At 46.2% G+C, this 20,010-nt stretch overlaps 1 protein-coding gene and 1 long non-coding RNA gene across 2 annotated transcripts in view; one reads left to right on the forward strand and one right to left on the reverse strand.

Annotated features, from left to right (window-relative positions):
- LOC135528125 (semaphorin-3D-like) overlaps positions 1 to 15,937 on the forward strand; it is a 97,804-nt gene extending 81,867 nt beyond the window's left edge. The window contains exon 12 of the mRNA XM_064956966.1: positions 15,855 to 15,937. Within this exon, the coding sequence (XP_064813038.1) occupies positions 15,855 to 15,872 (18 nt within the window). The 3' untranslated portion in view covers positions 15,873 to 15,937. The remainder of the gene's footprint in view (positions 1 to 15,854) is intronic.
- Positions 1 to 20,010, reverse strand: part of LOC135528130 (uncharacterized) — a 214,066-nt gene that overhangs the window by 146,214 nt on the left and 47,842 nt on the right. The window lies entirely within an intron of this gene.

Genomic DNA, 20,010 nt, shown 5'->3' on the forward strand with positions numbered 1-20,010 from the left:
TTACAGTATGATGTCCTCTATCTAGGAACAGATACCATTACAGTATGATGTCCTCTATCTAGGAACAGATACCAGGTACCATTACAGTATGATGTCCTCTATCTAGGAACAGGTACCAGGTACCATTACAGTATGATGTCCTCTATCTAGGAACAGGTACCATTACAGTATGATGTCCTCTATCTAGGAACAGATACCAGGTACCACTACAGTATGATGTCCTCTATCTAGGAACAGGTACCAGGTACCATTACAGTATGATGTCCTCTATCTAGGAACAGGTACCATTACAGTATGATGTCCTCTATCTAGGAACAGATACCAGGTACCATTACAGTATGATGTCCTCTATCTAGGAACAGATACCAGGTACCACTACAGTATGATGTCCTCTATCTAGGAACAGATACCAGGTACCATTACAGTATGATGTCCTCTATCTAGGAACAGGTACCATTACAGTATGATGTCCTCTATCTAGGAACAGATACCAGGTACCACTACAGTATGATGTCCTCTATCTAGGAACAGGTACCAGGTACCATTACAGTATGATGTCCTCTATCTAGGAACAGGTACCATTACAGTATGATGTCCTCTATCTAGGAACAGGTACCATTACAGTATGATGTCCTCTATCTAGGAACAGATACCATTACAGTATGATGTCCTCTATCTAGGAACAGATACCATTACAGTATGATGTCCTCTATCTAGGAACAGGTACCATTACAGTATGATGTCCTCTATCTAGGAACAGGTACCATTACAGTATGATGTCCTCTATCTAGGAACAGGTACCATTACAGTATGATGTCCTCTATCTAGGAACAGATACCAGGTACCATTACAGTATGATGTCCTCTATCTAGGAACAGGTACCATTACAGTATGATGTCCTCTATCTAGGAACAGATACCAGGTACCACTACAGTATGATGCCCTCTATCTAGGAACAGGTACCAGGTACCATTACAGTATGATGTCCTCTATCTAGGAACAGGTACCATTACAGTATGATGTCCTCTATCTAGGAACAGGCACCACTACAGTATGATGTCCTCTATCTAGGAACAGGCACCACTACAGTATGATGTCCTCTATCTAGGAACAGGCACCATTACAGTATGATGTCCTCTATCTAGGAACAGATACCATTACAGTATGATGTCCTCTATCTAGGAACAGATACCATTACAGTATGATGTCCTCTATCTAGGAACAGATATCAGGTACCATTACAGTATGATGTCCTCTATCTAGGAACAGATACCATTACAGTATGATGTCCTCTATCTAGGAACAGATACCAGGTACCATTACAGTATGATGTCCTCTATCTAGGAACAGGTACCAGGTACCATTACAATATGATGTCCTCTATCTAGGAACAGGTACCATTAGAGTATGATGTCCTCTATCTAGGAACAGATACCAGGTACCACTACAGTATGATGTCCTCTATCTAGGAACAGGTACCAGGTACCATTACAGTATGATGTCCTCTATCTAGGAACAGGTACCATTACAGTATGATGTCCTCTATCTAGGAACAGATACCAGGTACCATTACAGTATGATGTCCTCTATCTAGGAACAGGTACCAGGTACCATTACAGTATGATGTCCTCTATCTAGGAACAGGTACCATTACAGTATGATGTCCTCTATCTAGGAACAGATACCAGGTACCATTACAGTATGATGTCCTCTATCTATGAACAGATACCAGGTACCATTACAGTATGATGTCCTCTATCTAGGAACAGGTACCATTACAGTATGATGTCCTCTATCTAGGAACAGATACCATTACAGTATGATGTCCTCTATCTAGGAACAGATACCATTACAGTATGATGTCCTCTATCTAGGAACAGGTACCATTACAGTATGATGTCCTCTATCTAGGAACAGATACCAGGTACCATTACAGTATGATGTCCTCTATCTAGGAACAGATACCAGGTACCATTACAGTATGATGTCCTCTATCTAGGAACAGGTACCATTACAGTATGATGTCCTCTATCTAGGAACAGATACCAGGTACCACTACAGTATGATGTCCTCTATCTAGGAACAGGTACCAGGTACCATTACAGTATGATGTCCTCTATCTAGGAACAGGTACCATTACAGTATGATGTCCTCTATCTAGGAACAGGTACCATTACAGTATGATGTCCTCTATCTAGGAACAGATACCAGGTACCATTACAGTATGATGTCCTCTATCTAGGAACAGATACCATTACAGTATGATGTCCTCTATCTAGGAACAGATACCAGGTACCATTACAGTATGATGTCCTCTATCTAGGAACAGGTACCAGGTACCATTACAGTATGATGTCCTCTATCTCGGAACAGGTACCATTACAGTATGATGTCCTCTATCTAGGAACAGATACCAGGTACCATTACAGTATGATGTCCTCTATCTAGGAACAGGTACCAGGTACCATTACATTATGATGTCCTCTATCTAGGAACAGGTACCATTACAGTATGATGTCCTCTATCTAGGAACAGATACCAGGTACCATTACAGTATGATGTCCTCTATCTAGGAACAGATACCAGGTACCACTACAGTATGATGTCCTCTATCTAGGAACAGATACCAGGTACCATTACAGTATGATGTCCTCTATCTAGGAACAGGTACCATTACAGTATGATGTCCTCTATCTAGGAACAAATACCATTACAGTATGATGACCTCTATCTAGGAACAGATACCATTACAGTATGATGTCCTCTATCTAGGAACAGGTACCATTACAGTATGATGTCCTCTATCTAGGAACAGGTACCATTACAGTATGATGTCCTCTATCTAGGAACAGGTACCAGGTACCATTACAGTATGATGTCCTCTATCTAGGAACAGGTACCATTACAGTATGATGTCCTCTATCTAGGAACAGATACCAGGTACCACTACAGTATGATGTCCACTATCTAGGAACAGGTACCATTACAGTATGATGTCCTCTATCTAGGAACAGGTACCATTACAGTATGATGTCTTCTATCTAGGAACAGGCACCACTACAGTATGATGTCCTCTATCTAGGAACAGGCACCACTACAGTATGATGTCCTCTATCTAGGAACAGGTACCATTACAGTATGATGTCCTCTATCTAGGAACAGGCACCACTACAGTATGATATCCTCTATCTAGGAACAGGCACCACTACAGTATGATGTCCTCTATCTAGGAACAGTTACCATTACAGTATGATGTCTTCTATCTAGGAACAGGCACCACTACAGTATGATGTCCTCTATCTAGGAACAGGCACCACTACAGTATGATGTCCTCTATCTAGGAACAGGCACCACTACAGTATGATGTCCTCTATCTAGGAACAGGTACCATTACAGTATGATGTCCTCTATCGAGGAACAGATACCATTACAGTATGATGTCCTCTATCTAGGAACAGGTACCATTACAGTATGATGTCCTCTATCTAGGAACAGGTACCATTACAGTATGATGTCCTCTATCTAGGAACAGATACCAGGTACCATTACAGTATGATGTCCTCTATCTAGGAACAGCTACCATTACAGTATGATGTCCTCTATCTAGGAACAGCTACCATTACAGTATGATGTCCTCTATCTAGGAACAGGTACCATTACAGTATGATGTCCTCTATCTAGGAACAGGTACCATTACAGTATGATGTCCTCTATCTAGGAACAGGTACCATTACAGTATGATGTCCTCTATCTAGGAACAGGTACCATTACAGTATGATGTCCTCTATCTAGGAACAGGTACCATTACAGTATGATGTCCTCTATCTAGGAACAGGTACCATTACAGTATGATGTCCTCTATCTAGGAACAGGTACCATTACAGTATGATGTCCTCTATCTAGGAACAGGTACCAGGTACCATTACAGTATGATGTCCTCTATCTAGGAACAGGTACCATTACAGTATGATGTCCTCTATCTAGGAACAGATACCAGGTACCATTACAGTATGATGTCCTCTATCTAGGAACAGGTACCAGGTACCATTACAGTATGATGTCCTCTATCTAGGAACAGATACCAGGTACCATTACAGTATGATGTCCTCTATCTATGAACAGATACCAGGTACCATTACAGTATGATGTCCTCTATCTAGGAACAGGTACCATTACAGTATGATGTCCTCTATCTAGGAACAGATACCATTACAGTATGATGTCCTCTATCTAGGAACAGATACCATTACAGTATGATGTCCTCTATCTAGGAACAGGTACCATTACAGTATGATGTCCTCTATCTAGGAACAGATACCAGGTACCATTACAGTATGATGTCCTCTATCTAGGAACAGATACCAGGTACCATTACAGTATGATGTCCTCTATCTAGGAACAGGTACCATTACAGTATGATGTCCTCTATCTAGGAACAGATACCAGGTACCACTACAGTATGATGTCCTCTATCTAGGAACAGGTACCAGGTACCATTACAGTATGATGTCCTCTATCTAGGAACAGGTACCATTACAGTATGATGTCCTCTATCTAGGAACAGGTACCATTACAGTATGATGTCCTCTATCTAGGAACAGATACCAGGTACCATTACAGTATGATGTCCTCTATCTAGGAACAGATACCATTACAGTATGATGTCCTCTATCTAGGAACAGATACCAGGTACCATTACAGTATGATGTCCTCTATCTAGGAACAGGTACCAGGTACCATTACAGTATGATGTCCTCTATCTCGGAACAGGTACCATTACAGTATGATGTCCTCTATCTAGGAACAGATACCAGGTACCATTACAGTATGATGTCCTCTATCTAGGAACAGGTACCAGGTACCATTACATTATGATGTCCTCTATCTAGGAACAGGTACCATTACAGTATGATGTCCTCTATCTAGGAACAGATACCAGGTACCATTACAGTATGATGTCCTCTATCTAGGAACAGATACCAGGTACCACTACAGTATGATGTCCTCTATCTAGGAACAGATACCAGGTACCATTACAGTATGATGTCCTCTATCTAGGAACAGGTACCATTACAGTATGATGTCCTCTATCTAGGAACAAATACCATTACAGTATGATGACCTCTATCTAGGAACAGATACCATTACAGTATGATGTCCTCTATCTAGGAACAGGTACCATTACAGTATGATGTCCTCTATCTAGGAACAGGTACCATTACAGTATGATGTCCTCTATCTAGGAACAGGTACCAGGTACCATTACAGTATGATGTCCTCTATCTAGGAACAGGTACCATTACAGTATGATGTCCTCTATCTAGGAACAGATACCAGGTACCACTACAGTATGATGTCCACTATCTAGGAACAGGTACCATTACAGTATGATGTCCTCTATCTAGGAACAGGTACCATTACAGTATGATGTCTTCTATCTAGGAACAGGCACCACTACAGTATGATGTCCTCTATCTAGGAACAGGCACCACTACAGTATGATGTCCTCTATCTAGGAACAGGTACCATTACAGTATGATGTCCTCTATCTAGGAACAGGCACCACTACAGTATGATATCCTCTATCTAGGAACAGGCACCACTACAGTATGATGTCCTCTATCTAGGAACAGTTACCATTACAGTATGATGTCTTCTATCTAGGAACAGGCACCACTACAGTATGATGTCCTCTATCTAGGAACAGGCACCACTACAGTATGATGTCCTCTATCTAGGAACAGGCACCACTACAGTATGATGTCCTCTATCTAGGAACAGGTACCATTACAGTATGATGTCCTCTATCGAGGAACAGATACCATTACAGTATGATGTCCTCTATCTAGGAACAGGTACCATTACAGTATGATGTCCTCTATCTAGGAACAGGTACCATTACAGTATGATGTCCTCTATCTAGGAACAGATACCAGGTACCATTACAGTATGATGTCCTCTATCTAGGAACAGCTACCATTACAGTATGATGTCCTCTATCTAGGAACAGCTACCATTACAGTATGATGTCCTCTATCTAGGAACAGGTACCATTACAGTATGATGTCCTCTATCTAGGAACAGGTACCATTACAGTATGATGTCCTCTATCTAGGAACAGGTACCATTACAGTATGATGTCCTCTATCTAGGAACAGGTACCATTACAGTATGATGTCCTCTATCTAGGAACAGGTACCATTACAGTATGATGTCCTCTATCTAGGAACAGGTACCATTACAGTATGATGTCCTCTATCTAGGAACAGGTACCAGGTACCATTACAGTATGATGTCCTCTATCTAGGAACAGGTACCAGGTACCATTACAGTATGATGTCCTCTATCTAGGAACAGGTACCATTACAGTATGATGTCCTCTATCTAGGAACAGATACCAGGTACCACTACAGTATGATGTCCTCTATCTAGGAACAGGTACCAGGTACCATTACAGTATGATGTCCTCTATCTAGGAACAGGTACCATTACAGTATGATGTCCTCTATCTAGGAACAGGTACCATTACAGTATGATGTCCTCTATCTAGGAACAGGTACCATTACAGTATGATGTCCTCTATCTAGGAACAGGTACCATTACAGTATGATGTCCTCTATCTAGGAACAGATACCAGGTACCATTACAGTATGATGTCCTCTATCTAGGAACAGATACCATTACAGTATGATGTCCTCTATCTAGGAACAGATACCAGGTACCACTACAGTATGATGTCCTCTATCTAGGAACAGGTACCAGGTACCATTACAGTATGATGTCCTCTATCTAGGAACAGGTACCATTACAGTATGATGTCCTCTATCTAGGAACAGATACCAGGTACCATTACAGTATGATGTCCTCTATCTAGGAACAGATACAAGGTACCACTACAGTATGATGTCCTCTATCTAGGAACAGATACCAGGTACCATTACAGTATGATGTCCTCTATCTAGGAACAGATACCATTACAGTATGATGTCCTCTATCTAGGAACAGGTACCATTACAGTATGATGTCCTCTATCTAGGAACAGGTACCACTACAGTATGATGTCCTCTATCTAGGAACAGGTACCATTACAGTATGATGTCCTCTATCTAGGAACAGATACCAGGTACCATTACAGTATGATGTCCTCTATCTAGGAACAGATACCAGATACCATTACAGTATGATGTCCTCTATCTAGGAACATGTACCACTACTGTATGATGTCCTCTATCTAGGAACAGGTACCAGGTACCATTACAGTATGATGTCCTCTATCTAGGAACAGGTACCATTACAGTATGATGTCCTCTATCTAGGACAGATACCAGGTACCACTACAGTATGATGTCCTCTATCTAGGAACAGGTACCATTACAGTATGATGTCCTCTATCTAGGAACAGGTACCATTACAGTATGATGTCCTCTATCTAGGAAAAGGCACCACTACAGTATGATGTCCTCTATCTAGGAACAGGCACCACTACAGTATGATGTCCTCTATCTAGGAACAGGTACCATTACAGTATGATGTACTCTATCTAGGAACAGGTACCATTACAGTATGATGTCCTCTATCTAGGAACAGATACCAGGTACCATTACAGTATGATGTCCTCTATCTAGGAACAGATACCAGGTACCATTACAGTATGATGTCCTCTATCTAGGAACAGGTACCATTACAGTATGATGTCCTCTATCTAGGAACAGATACCAGGTACCACTACAGTATGATGTCCTCTATCTAGGAACAGGTACCAGGTACCATTACAGTATGATGTCCTCTATCAAGGAACAGGTACCATTACAGTATGATGTCCTCTATCTAGGAACAGGTACCAGGTACCATTACAGTATGATGTCCTCTATCTAGGAACAGGTACCATTACAGTATGATGTCCTCTATCTAGGAACAGGCACCACTACAGTATGATGTCCTCTATCTAGGAACAGGTACCATTACAGTATGATGTCCTCTATCTAGGAACAGGTACCATTACAGTATGATGTACTCTATCTAGGAACAGATACCAGGTACCATTACAGTATGATGTCCTCTATCTAGGAACAGGTACCATTACAGTATGATGTCCTCTATCTAGGAACAGATACCATTACAGTATGATGTCCTCTATCTAGGAACAGATACCATTACAGTATGATGTCCTCTATCTAGGAACAGATACCATTACAGTATGATGTCCTCTATCTAGGAACAGATACCATTACAGTATGATGTCCTCTATCTAGGAACAGGTACCATTACAGTTTGATGTCCTCTATCTAGGAACAGGTACCATTACAGTATGATGTCCTCTATCTAGGAACAGGTACCATTACAGTATGATGTCCTCTATCTAGGAACAGATACCAGGTACCATTACAGTATGATGTCCTCTATCTAGGAACATATACCAGGTACCATTACAGTATGATGTCCTCTATCTAGGAACAGATACCAGGTACCACTACAGTATGATGTCCTCTATCTAGGAACAGGTACCATTACAGTATGATGTCCTCTATCTAGGAACAGGTACCATTACAGTATGATGTCCTCTATCTAGGAACAGATACCAGGTACCATTACAGTATGATGTCCTCTATCTAGGAACAGATACCATTACAGTATGATGTCCTCTATCTAGGAACAGATACCATTACAGTATGATGTCCTCTATCTAGGAACAGATACCATTACAGTATGATGTCCTCTATCTAGGAACAGATACCATTACAGTATGATGTCCTCTATCTAGGAACAGATACCATTACAGTATGATGTCCTCTATCTAGGAACAGATACCATTACAGTATGATGTCCTCTATCTAGGAACAGGTACCATTACAGTTTGATGTCCTCTATCTAGGAACAGGTACCATTACAGTATGATGTCCTCTATCTAGGAACAGGTACCATTACAGTTTGATGTCCTCTATCTAGGAACAGGTACCATTACAGTATGATGTCCTCTATCTAGGAACAGGTACCATTACAGTATGATGTCCTCTATCTAGGAACAGGTACCATTACAGTATGATGTCCTCTATCTAGGAACAGATACCAGGTACCATTACAGTATGATGTCCTCTATCTAGGAACAGATATCAGGTACCATTACAGTATGATGTCCTCTATCTAGGAACAGGTACCATTACAGTATGATGTCCTCTATCTAGGAACAGATACCAGGTACCATTACAGTATGATGTCCTCTATCTAGGAAAAGGTACCATTACAGTATGATGTCCTCTATCTAGGAACAGATACCAGGTACCACTACAGTATGATGTCCTCTCTCTAGGAACAGGTACCATTACAGTATGATGTCCTCTATCTAGGAACAGGTACCATTACAGTATGATGTCCTCTATCTAGGAACAGATACCAGGTACCATTACAGTATGATGTCCTCTATCTAGGAACAGATATCAGGTACCATTACAGTATGATGTCCTCTATCTAGGAACAGATACCAGGTACCATTACAGTATGATGTCCTCTATCTAGGAACAGATACCAGGTACCACTACAGTATGATGTCCTCTCTCTAGGAACAGGTACCATTACAGTATGATGTCCTCTATCTAGGAACAGGTACCATTACAGTATGATGTCCTCTATCTAGGAACAGATACCAGGCACCATTACAGTATGATGTCCTCTATCTAGGAACAGGTACCATTACAGTATGATGTCCTCTATCTAGGAACAGATACCATTACAGTATGATGTCCTCTATCTAGGAACAGGTACCATTACAGTATGATGTCCTCTATCTAGGAACAGGTACCATTACAGTATGATGTCCTCTATCTAGGAACAGATACCAGGTACCACTACAGTATGATGTCCTCTATCTAGGAACAGGTACCAGGTACCATTACAGTATGATGTCCTCTATCTAGGAACAGATACCATTACAGTATGATGTCCTCTATCTAGGAACAGATACCAGGTACCACTACAGTATGATGTCCTCTATCTAGGAACAGGTACCAGGTACCATTACAGTATGATGTCCTCTATCTAGGAACAGATACCATTACAGTATGATGTCCTCTATCTAGGAACAGATACCAGGTACCACTACAGTATGATGTCCTCTATCTAGGAACAGGTACCATTACAGTATGATGTCCTCTATCTAGGAACAGGTACCTTTACAGTATGATGTCCTCTATCTAGGAACAGATACCATTACAGTATGATGTCCTCTATCTAGGAACAGGTACCATTACAGTATGATGTCCTCTATCTAGGAACAGGTACCTTTACAGTATGATGTCCTCTATCTAGGAACAGATACCATTACAGTATGATGTCCTCTATCTAGGAACAGGTACCAGATACCATTACATTATGATGTCCTCTATCTAGGAACATATACCACTACAGTATGATGTCCTCTATCTAGGAACAGGCACCATTACAGTATGATGTCCTCTATCTAGGAACAGATACCATTACAGTATGATGTCCTCTATCTAGGAACAGATACCATTACAGTATGATGTCCTCTATCTAGGAACAGGTACCATTACAGTATGATGTCCTCTATCCCAAGGAACAGATACCAGGTACCACTACAGTATGATGTCCTCTATCTAGGAACAGGTACCATTACAGTATGATGTCCTCTCTAGGAACAGATACCAGGTACCCCTACAGTATGATGTCCTCTATCTAGGAACAGATACCATTACAGTATGATCTCCTCTATCTAGGAACATGTACCACTACAGTATGATGTCCTCTATCTAGGAACACATACCAACGTGTAAGATAATGTCTTGTTGAGTTGTTCATGGGTTGCCTTGTTACCTAACAACACAACTTCACTACAAGAGAGACTCAGACTCTTCAGGCTACATTATACCGCAGTTACTAGGTATCCCTGTTACTGGGTAACCCTGTTACTGGGTAACCCTGTTACTGGGTAACCCTGTTACTGGGTATCCCTGTTACTGGGTATCCCTGTTACTGGGTATCCCTGTTACTAGCTATCCCTGTTACTGGGTATCCCTGTTACTGGGTATCCCTGTTACTGGGTATCCCTGTTACTAGGTATCCCTGTTACTGGGTATCCCTGTTACTGGGTATCCCTGTTACTGGGTATCCCTGTTACTGGGTATCCCTGTTACTGGGTATCCCTGTTACTAGGTATCCCTGTTACTGGGTATCCCTGTTACTAGGTATCCCTGTTACTGGGTATCCCTGTTACTGGGTATCCCTGTTACTGGGTATCCCTGTTACTGGGTATCCCTGTTACTGGGTATCCCTGTTACTGGGTATCCCTGTTATTAGGTATCCCTTTTACTGGGTAACCCTGTTACTAGGTATCCCTGTTACTGGGTATCCCTGTTACTGGGTATCCCTGTTACTGGGTATCCCTGTTACTGGTTAACCCTGTTACTGGGTATCCCTGTTACTGGGTATCCCAGTTACTGGGTATCCCTGTTACTGTGTAACCCTGTTACTGTGTAACCCTGTTACTGGGTATCCCTGTTACTGGGTAACCCTGTTACTGGGTATCCCTGTTACTGGGTAACCCTGTTACTGGGTATCCCTGTTACTGGGTATCCCTGTTACTGGGTATCCCTGTTACTGGGTATCCCTGTTACTGGGTAACCCTGGATCAGCCAGAGCCACTGGTAATAAGAAGTAAGAGGAATCTAATGAAAAACCTCTTAAACAGACCCTGCTGTGTAATAGTTGAAGGAATCTATTGAGAAGCCTATTAAACAGCTCTTATGTCAGTAGGGGAAATTTAATAAGGATATATAGAGGCACCCTGAGGGGTACGAGTAGCTGTTCTACTGTCTCTCTCACACACACACACACACACACACACACACACACACAGTCTGTCTGCAGTTTAAGCCGGAAGTTTACATACACTTAGGTTGGAGTCATTAAAACTCTTTTTTTTTAACCACTCCACACATTTATTGTTAACAAACTCGTCGTTCTGTCAAGTCGGTTAGGACATCTACTTTGTGCACGACACAAATCATTTTTCCAACAATTGTTTACAGATTATTTCACTTATAATTCACTGTATCACAATTCCTGTGAGGCAGAAGTTTGCATTCACTAAGTTGTGCCTTTAAACAGCTTGGAAAATTCCAGAAAATGATGTCATGGCTTTAGAAGCTTCTGATAGGCTAATTGACATCATTTGAGTCGATTGGAGGTGTACCTGTGGATGTATTTCAAGGCCAACCTTCAAACTCAGTGCCTCTTAGCTTGACATCATGTGATACAGTGAATTATAAGTGAAATAATCTGTCTGTAAACAATTGTTGGAAAAATGACTTGTGTGTCAGGACCCGGTTACGAACCTGGGTCTCCGGAGTGAGAAACAGTCACTTAACCAACTGAGCCACGAATAGTCAGCAGAACCCAGAAGATGAGGCAGACACAGCACTACTTGAGACGGTGTATTTAATAACTGGGTATCCCTGTTACTGGGTATCCCTGTTACTGGGTAACCCTGGATCAGCCAGAGCCACTGGTAATAAGAAGTAAGAGGAATCTAATGAAAAACCTCTTAAACAGACCCTGCTGTGTAATAGTTGAAGGAATCTATTGAGAAGCCTATTAAACAGCTAAAGTTCTAAAGTTTTCTCTTGCCATGCACCTGCGGAAGAACCTTCTGGAGTGCCTTATCCATCCCTGGCAGTCCTCTGGACTCGTGTCCTCACATCCGGCACGCATGGCTTCCAAAAGAGACATTTGGTCATGTGGGTGGTGACCAAACACTTTCCACCTCCAGGCAGAGAAAACTCCTCTATTGGGTTGAGGAAGGGTGAATATGCAGGCAGGTACAAAACCATAAATCTGTGATGTGCTGCAAACCAATCTGTGACAGCTGCAGAGTGGTGAAAAGCAACGTTATCGCAAACTATGACAAAAACTTGGGGGTTCTTACTGGCTCCCCTGTTCTGCTGGCACTAGCTGAGCATAGAGCTGTTCTAGGAAAGCTATAAGCCTTTCTGTGTTGTATGGGCCAATGAGTGGTGTGTTGAGAAGCAAACCATCATTGGCCATTGCAGCACACATGGTGATATTTCCCCCTTTGGCCTGGAACCTCCACAGTGGCCCTTTGACCTATAACATTCCTTCCTCTGCACCGTGTTTTGGCAAGGTTAAATGCAAATGAATGTGGTCTTTCCAGTGCTTCCACCTCCATTACTCTCTGAAAAACAGTAAGTGTACAGTTTTACCGTAGAAATGCTAGTGTTTTTTTTTTTACTGTAAATATTTTGTATAGCTGTGTATTTAACGTCTTACCTGGACATATTGGTATCTTTGCTCTTTTACCCGTTCACTGTTTCTCTCGAACGGTACAGTGTATAACTGTTTCATTGTAACTTGGTGTTTCTTTAGGACTCGAGCAATAGTTGTTGTGCTGACAGAATTAACATTTTCAAATATATCATTATCAGCCAGCACTCTATCTTGAATCTCCCGCAGTTTTATTGCATTGTTGACAACAACCATGTCAACAATAGCATTTTCCTGCGCATCTGAAAATATTTTCCTCTTCCCCCTGTTGGGGGCAGCCTTTGGGTCCTGTTGTAAAAATATATTTTACAGTTGAACTTACTGTAATATATATCTGTGTAAATATTCTATAATTGCAATACAAAATAGATTCCTGTAATGTTTTCATTTACTGTAAGGCTGTAACTCTCACCTGTTTGTATGATGGAAAATTCGCATTACAGATGCCACTGTGGATCTTTGCAGATTGGGTTGCACCCTCAACCCTGCCTCTCTCAATGAGAGACCATGGTTCACGACATGGTCTATAAGTGTAGCCCTTATTTCATCTGAAATAACAGCTCTTTGTCTTCTTTGTCTTCCTCCACGCATCCGCCCTCTCCCTGCCACCCTTCTCCCTCCACGAACCCATCTTCCTTGTTCCATTTCCAAAATGAGTCTTTCTGAGCTCTACCTATATATACTGTAATATGTGTGTGTGTTCACTAACAAGTCTAAAACAAGACACCTGCTTAGCCTTTCAGCTGAAATTGCAATCAGCAGTGTTTGAAAGGCACAAGGCTGAAATCTATTCCGTTTTGAATGTGTGGTTCACAGTTTTGACAGCAGTGTGTTAGCATTTGAACAAAGTGCTGTAAATCCACAGTGTTGTGCAGGTTGTGGTTAAAGTCATGGGATAAGTGTGTAGAGTTTTGAAAACTGTGTTCAAGCAATGAAAAACAAACTAGAGTTTGGTCCACATGAACTGCTGCTGTGCAGACTGGAGTTAGAGTTTTGCACATGTGACTCCAGTTTTGTCCACGGTTGTTAAGCAATCGAAAAAAAAAACTGTAACTCACTGTTCCATTAAGATCACCAGTTGTATATTAGAGACATCAACTGCAATCGATTGTTATTACCTATGTGGGAATATATCACTCGTTAACTCCTGTGTGGCTCAGTCGTTAGAGCATGGCGCTTGCAACGCCAAGCGTGGTGGGTTCGATTCCGCTGGGACCACCCATATGTAAAAGTAGTGGCCCCAGCCGACTTGTAAGTCGCTTTGGACAAAAGCGTCTGCTAAATGGGATATATTATTATTATTATTATTATTATATTCTATTACCCCCCTCTCCTCTCTCTTTCCCCCTCCCCTCTCTCTATTCCCCCCCCCCCTCTCTCCATTCCCCCTCCCTCTCTCCATTCCCCTCCCCCTCTCCATTCCCCCTCCCCTCTCTCCATTCCCCCTCCCCTCTCTCCATTCCCCCTCCCCTCTCTCTTCCCCCTCCCCTCTCTCCATTCCCCCTCCCCTCTCTCCATTCCCCCTCCCTCTCTCCATTCCCCCTCCACTCTCTCATTCCCCCTCCACTCTCTCTATTCCCCATACCCTCTCTCTATTACCCCCTCCCCTCTCTCTATTCCCCCCTCCCTCTCTCTTTCCCCCCTCCCTCTCTCCTCCATTCCCCCTCCCCTCTCTCCATTCCCCCCTCCCTCTCTCCATTCCCCCTCCCCTCTCCATTCCCCCCTCCCCTCTCTCCATTCCCCCTCCCCTCTCTCCATTCCCCCTCCCTCTCTCCATTCCCCCTCCCCTCTCTCCATTCCCCCCCTCCCCTCTCTCCATTCCCCCCCTCCCCTCTCCATTCCCCCCCTCCCCCCTCTCTCCATTCCCCCCTCCCCCTCTCTCCATTCCCCCCCCCCCTCTCTCCATTCCCCCCCCTCCCTCTCTCTTCCCCCTCCCCTCTCTCCATTCCCCCTCCCTCTCTCCATTCCCCCTCCCCTCTCTCCATTCCCCCCCTCCACTCTCTCTCTATTCCCCATACCCTCTCTCTATTACCCCTCCCCTCTCTCTATTACCCCCTCCCCCTCTCTCTATTCCCCCTCCCTCTCTCTTTCCCCCTCTCCCCTCTCCATTCCCCCTCCCCTCTCTCCATTCCCCCCCCCCTCTCTCCATTCCCCCTCCCCTCTCTCTCTATTACCCCCTTCCCTCTCTCCATTCCCCCTCCCTCTCTCTTCCCCCCTCTCTCCATTCCCCCCTCCCCCTCTCCTTCCCCCTCCCCTCTCTCCATTCCCCCCCTCCCCTATCTCCATTCCCCCTCCCCTCTCTCTATTCCCCCTCCCCCTCTCTCCATTCCCCCTCCCTCTCTCTATTACCCCCTTCCCTCTCTCCATTCCCCCCTCCCCTCTCTCTTCCCCCTCCCCTCTCTCCATTCCCCCTCCCCTCTCTCTTCCCCCCCCCTCTCTCCATTCCCCCTCCCCTCTCTCCATTCCCCCTCCCCCTCTCTCCATTCCCCCTCCCCTCTCTCTATTACCCCCTCCCTCTCTCCATTCCCCCTCCCCTCTCTCTATTTCTCCCTACTCATTAGATGATGGCCAGGTGCTGAAAGTGGTGTCTATTCCTAAAGAGAACAGGGAACCTGAGGAGATCATTCTGGAGCAGCTGACTGTGTTTCAGGTGAGAAGGAGCCTGCTTCAGCTTCACCATTACGTTTTCTCTTAAAGTGTCCTACTACCGAGTCAAGAGTTTTAGCTTCAGGAGCAAAGAAACGTTTATACCCAACGGCCTATATACTTCACTGATCTGAAAATTGGACCAGGTCTCTCTTGGAAATGCCTGTCTGCCATACCATCTGTTGACCCGTCTGTCTGCCATACCATCTGTTGACCCGTCTGTCTGCCATACCATCTGTTGACCCGCCTGTCTGCCTTACCATCTGGTGACCTGCCTGTCTGCCATACCATCTGTTGACCTGTCTGTCTGCCATACCAACTGTTGACCTGTCTGTCTGCCATACCATCTGTTGACATGTCTGTCTGCCATACCATCTGTTGACCTGTCTGTCTGCCATACCAACTGTTGACCTGTCTGTCTGCCATACCATCTGTTGACATGTCTGTCTGCCATACCAACTGTTGACCTGTCTGTCTGCCATACCAACTGTTGACCTGTCTGTCTGCCATACCATCTGTATACCCGCCTGTCTGCCATACCATCTGTATACCCGCCTGTCTGCCATACCATCTGTTGACCCGCCTGTCTGTCATACCATCTGTATACCCGCCTGTCTGCCATACCATCTGTTGACCCGCCTGTCTGCCTTACCATCTGTTGACCCGCCTGTCTGCCATACCATCTGTTGACCCGCCTGTCTGCCTTACTATCTGTTGACCCGCCTGTCTGCCATACCATCTGTTGACCCGCCTGTCTACCATACCATCTGTATACCCGTCTGTCTGCCATACCATCTGTTGACCTGTCTGTCTGCCATACCATATGTTGACCTGTCTGTCTGCCATACCAACTGTTGACCCGCCTGTCTGCCATACCATATGTTGACCTGTCTGTCTGCCTTACCATCTGTTGACCTGTCTGTCTGCCATACCATCTGTTGACCTGTCTGTCTGCCATACCATCTGTTGACCTGTCTGTCTGCCATACCAACTGTTGACCCGCCTGTCTGCCATACCATATGTTGACCTGTCTGTCTGCCTTACCATCTGTTGACCCGCCTGTCTGCCATATCATCTGTTGACCTGTCTGTCTGCCATGTAATGTGAGCTAGGTGTTTCTGACATCAGCACTAGCTGTTGTTTCCATGGGGGCAATCACATACTTTACCTAACGAACTAACCAACTAATTAACCACAATGTAATTAACCAACTAACCCCCTAAGAGGAAAAACAGATACAGATGCTTCATACATAGACAGACAGACGGAAGAGAGAGGGAAGAGAGAGAAGAGAAGAGAGAAGAGAGGGGAGGCGAAGAGAGAGGAGAGGGGAGGCGAAGAGAGAGGAGAGGGGAGGCGAAGAGAGAGGAGAGGGAGGCGAAGAGAGAGGGGGAGGGGAGAGGCGAAGAGAGAGAGAGGGGAGGAGAAGAGAGAGGAGAGGGGAGGCGAAGAAGAGAGGGGAGGGGGGAAGAGAGGGAGAGAGGAGAGGGGAGGAGAAGAGAGAGGAGAGGGGAGGAGAAGAGAGAGGGAGAGGGGAGGAGAAGAGAGAGGGAGAGGGGAGGAGAAGAGAGAGGAGAGGGGAGGAGAAGAGAGAGAGAGGAAGGAGAAGAGAGAGGGAGAGGAAGGAGAAGAGAGAGGAGAGGGGAGGAGGAGGAGAGGAGGAGGGGAGGAGAAGAGAGAGGAGAGGGGAAGGCGAAGAGAGAGGAGGAGGGGGAGGGGAGGAGAGAGAGGAGAGGGGAGGAGAAGAGAGGAGAGGAGGGGAGGGAGAAGAGAGAGGAGAGGGGGAAGGAGGAGAGAGGAGAGGGAGAGGAGGAGAGAGGAGGAGGAGGGCGGAGGAGAGGGAGAGGGGAGGAAGGAGAGGGGGAGGGGAGGAGAAGAGAGGGGGAGGGGGAGGAGAAGAGAGAGGAGAGGGGAGGAGAGGAGAAGGAGAGAGGGAGGAGGAGGAGAGGAGGGGGAGGGGAAGAGAGAGGAAGGGGAGGGGAGAGAGGGGAGGAGAAGAGGGAGGGGAGAGGAGGAGAGGGGAGGAGAAGAAGGGGGGGGGAGGGAGAAGAGGGGAGGGGGGAGGGAGAAGGGAGGGGGGGAGGGAGAAGAGAGAAGAGAGGGGGAGGGCGAAGAAGAGGAGAGGGGAGGAAGAGAGAGGGGAGGAGGAGAAGGGAGAGAGGGGGAGAGAGGAGGAGGAGGAGAGGGGGAGAAGAGAAGGGAGAGAGGGAGGAGAAGAGAGAGGGAGGAGAGGAGGAAGGAGGAGAGGGGAGGGGAAGAGGAGGGAGGGGGAGAAGAGAGAGGGAGGAGGAGAGAAGAGGGAGGGGAGGGAGGAAGGAAGGGGAGGGGGAGGGAAGAGAGAGGGGGGGAAGGAGGGAGAGGGGAGGAGGAAGGGGAGGGGGAGGGAGGGGGAGGGGAGGGGAGAGAGGAGGGGGGAGGGGGAGAAGGGAGGGGAGGAGAGAGAGGAGAGGGGAGGGAAGAGAGAGAGGGGGAGGAGAAGAGAGAGGGGAGGAGGAGGAGAGGGAGGAGAAGAGGGGAGGAAGAGGGGGAGGAGAGGAGAGGGGGAGGAGAAGAGAGGAGAAGGAGGGGGAGGCGAAGAGAGGAGGAGGGGAGGAAGAGAGGGGGGAGGTGAGAGGGAGAGGGGGGGAGGAGAGGGGAGGAGAGAGAGAGAGAGGGGAGGAGAAGAGAAGAGAGGGTAGGAGGAGAGAGGGAAAAGGAGGAGAAGAGAGAGGAGAGGGAGGGAGAAGAGGGAGGAGAAGAGAAGAGAGGGGAGGCGAAGAGAGAGGAGAGGGGAGGAGAAGAGAGAGGAGAGGGGAGGAGAAGAGAGGGGGGGAGAAGAGAGGGGAGAGGGGGAGAGAGAGAGGGTAGGAGAAGAGAGGGGAGGAGAGGAGAAGAGAGGGGAGGAGAAGAGAGATGGGAGGAGAAGAGAGGGGAGGGGGGGAGGAGAAGAGGGGAGGGGGAGGAGGAAGAGAGGGGAAGAAAGAGAAAGGAGAGGAGAAGAGGGAGAGGAGAAGAGAGAGAGAGAGGGGAGGAGAAGAGAGAGGAGAGGGGAGGAGAAGAGAGGGGAGGAGAAGAGAGGGGAGGCGAAGAGAGAGGAGAGGGGAGGAGAAGAGAGAAGAGAGGGGGAGGCGAAGAGAGAGAGAGAGGGGAGGAGAAGAGAGAGGAGAGGGTAGGAGGAGAGAGGGAAAAGGAGGAGAAGAGAGGGAGAGGGAGGAGGAGAAGAGGGAGGAGAAGAGAGAGGGGAGGAGAAGAGAGGGGAGGAGAAGAGAGGGGAGGAGAAGAGAGAGGAGAGGGAGGGAGAAGAGAAGGGGAGGCGAAGAGAGACGAGGGGGAGGCGAAGAGAGATGAGAGGGGAGGAGAAGAGAGGGGAGGGAGAAGAGAGGGGAGGAGAGAGAGAAGAGAGAGGAGAAGAGGGAAGAGAGGGGGAGGCGAAGAGAGAGGAGAGGGGAGGAGAAGAGAGAGGAGAGAGGGAGGGAGAAGAGAGAGGAGAGGGTAGGGAGGAGAGAGGGAAAAGGAGGAGAAGAGAGAGGAGGGGAGGGAGTAGAGGGAGGAGAAGAGAGAAGAGAGGGGAGGCAAAGAGAGAGGAGAGGGGAGGAGAAGAGAGAGGAGAGGGGAGGAGAGAAGAGAGGGGAGGAGAAGAGAGAGGGGGAGGAGAAGAGATAGGGGGGAAGAAGAGAGAGGGGAGGAGAGAGAGGGGAGGAGAAGAGAGAGGGGAGAGAAGAGAGAGGGGGAGGAGAAGAGGGAGGGGGAGGGAGAAGAGAGGGAGGGGGAGGAGAAGAGAGGGAGGGGGAGGAGAAGGGGAGGAGAAGAGAGAGGAGGGAGAAGAGAGGGAGGAGGAGGAGAGGGAGGGAGAGGGAGAAGAGAGGAGAGGGGAGGGAAGAAGAGGGGGAGGCGAAGAGAGAGGAGAGGGGAGGAGAAGAGAGAGGGGAGGCGAAGAGAGAGGAGAGGGGGAGGAGAAGAGAGAAGAGGAGAGGGTAGGAGGAGAGAGGAAAAGGAGGAGAAGAGAGGGAGAGGGGAGGGAGAAGAGGGAGGAGAGGGGAGGGAGAAGAGGAGAGGAGAAGGAGGGGAGGAAGAGAGGAGGGGAGGAGAAGA

Source organism: Oncorhynchus masou, chromosome 5 (assembly GCF_036934945.1).
Source record: "Oncorhynchus masou masou isolate Uvic2021 chromosome 5, UVic_Omas_1.1, whole genome shotgun sequence".
NCBI lineage: Eukaryota > Metazoa > Chordata > Actinopteri > Salmoniformes > Salmonidae > Oncorhynchus > Oncorhynchus masou.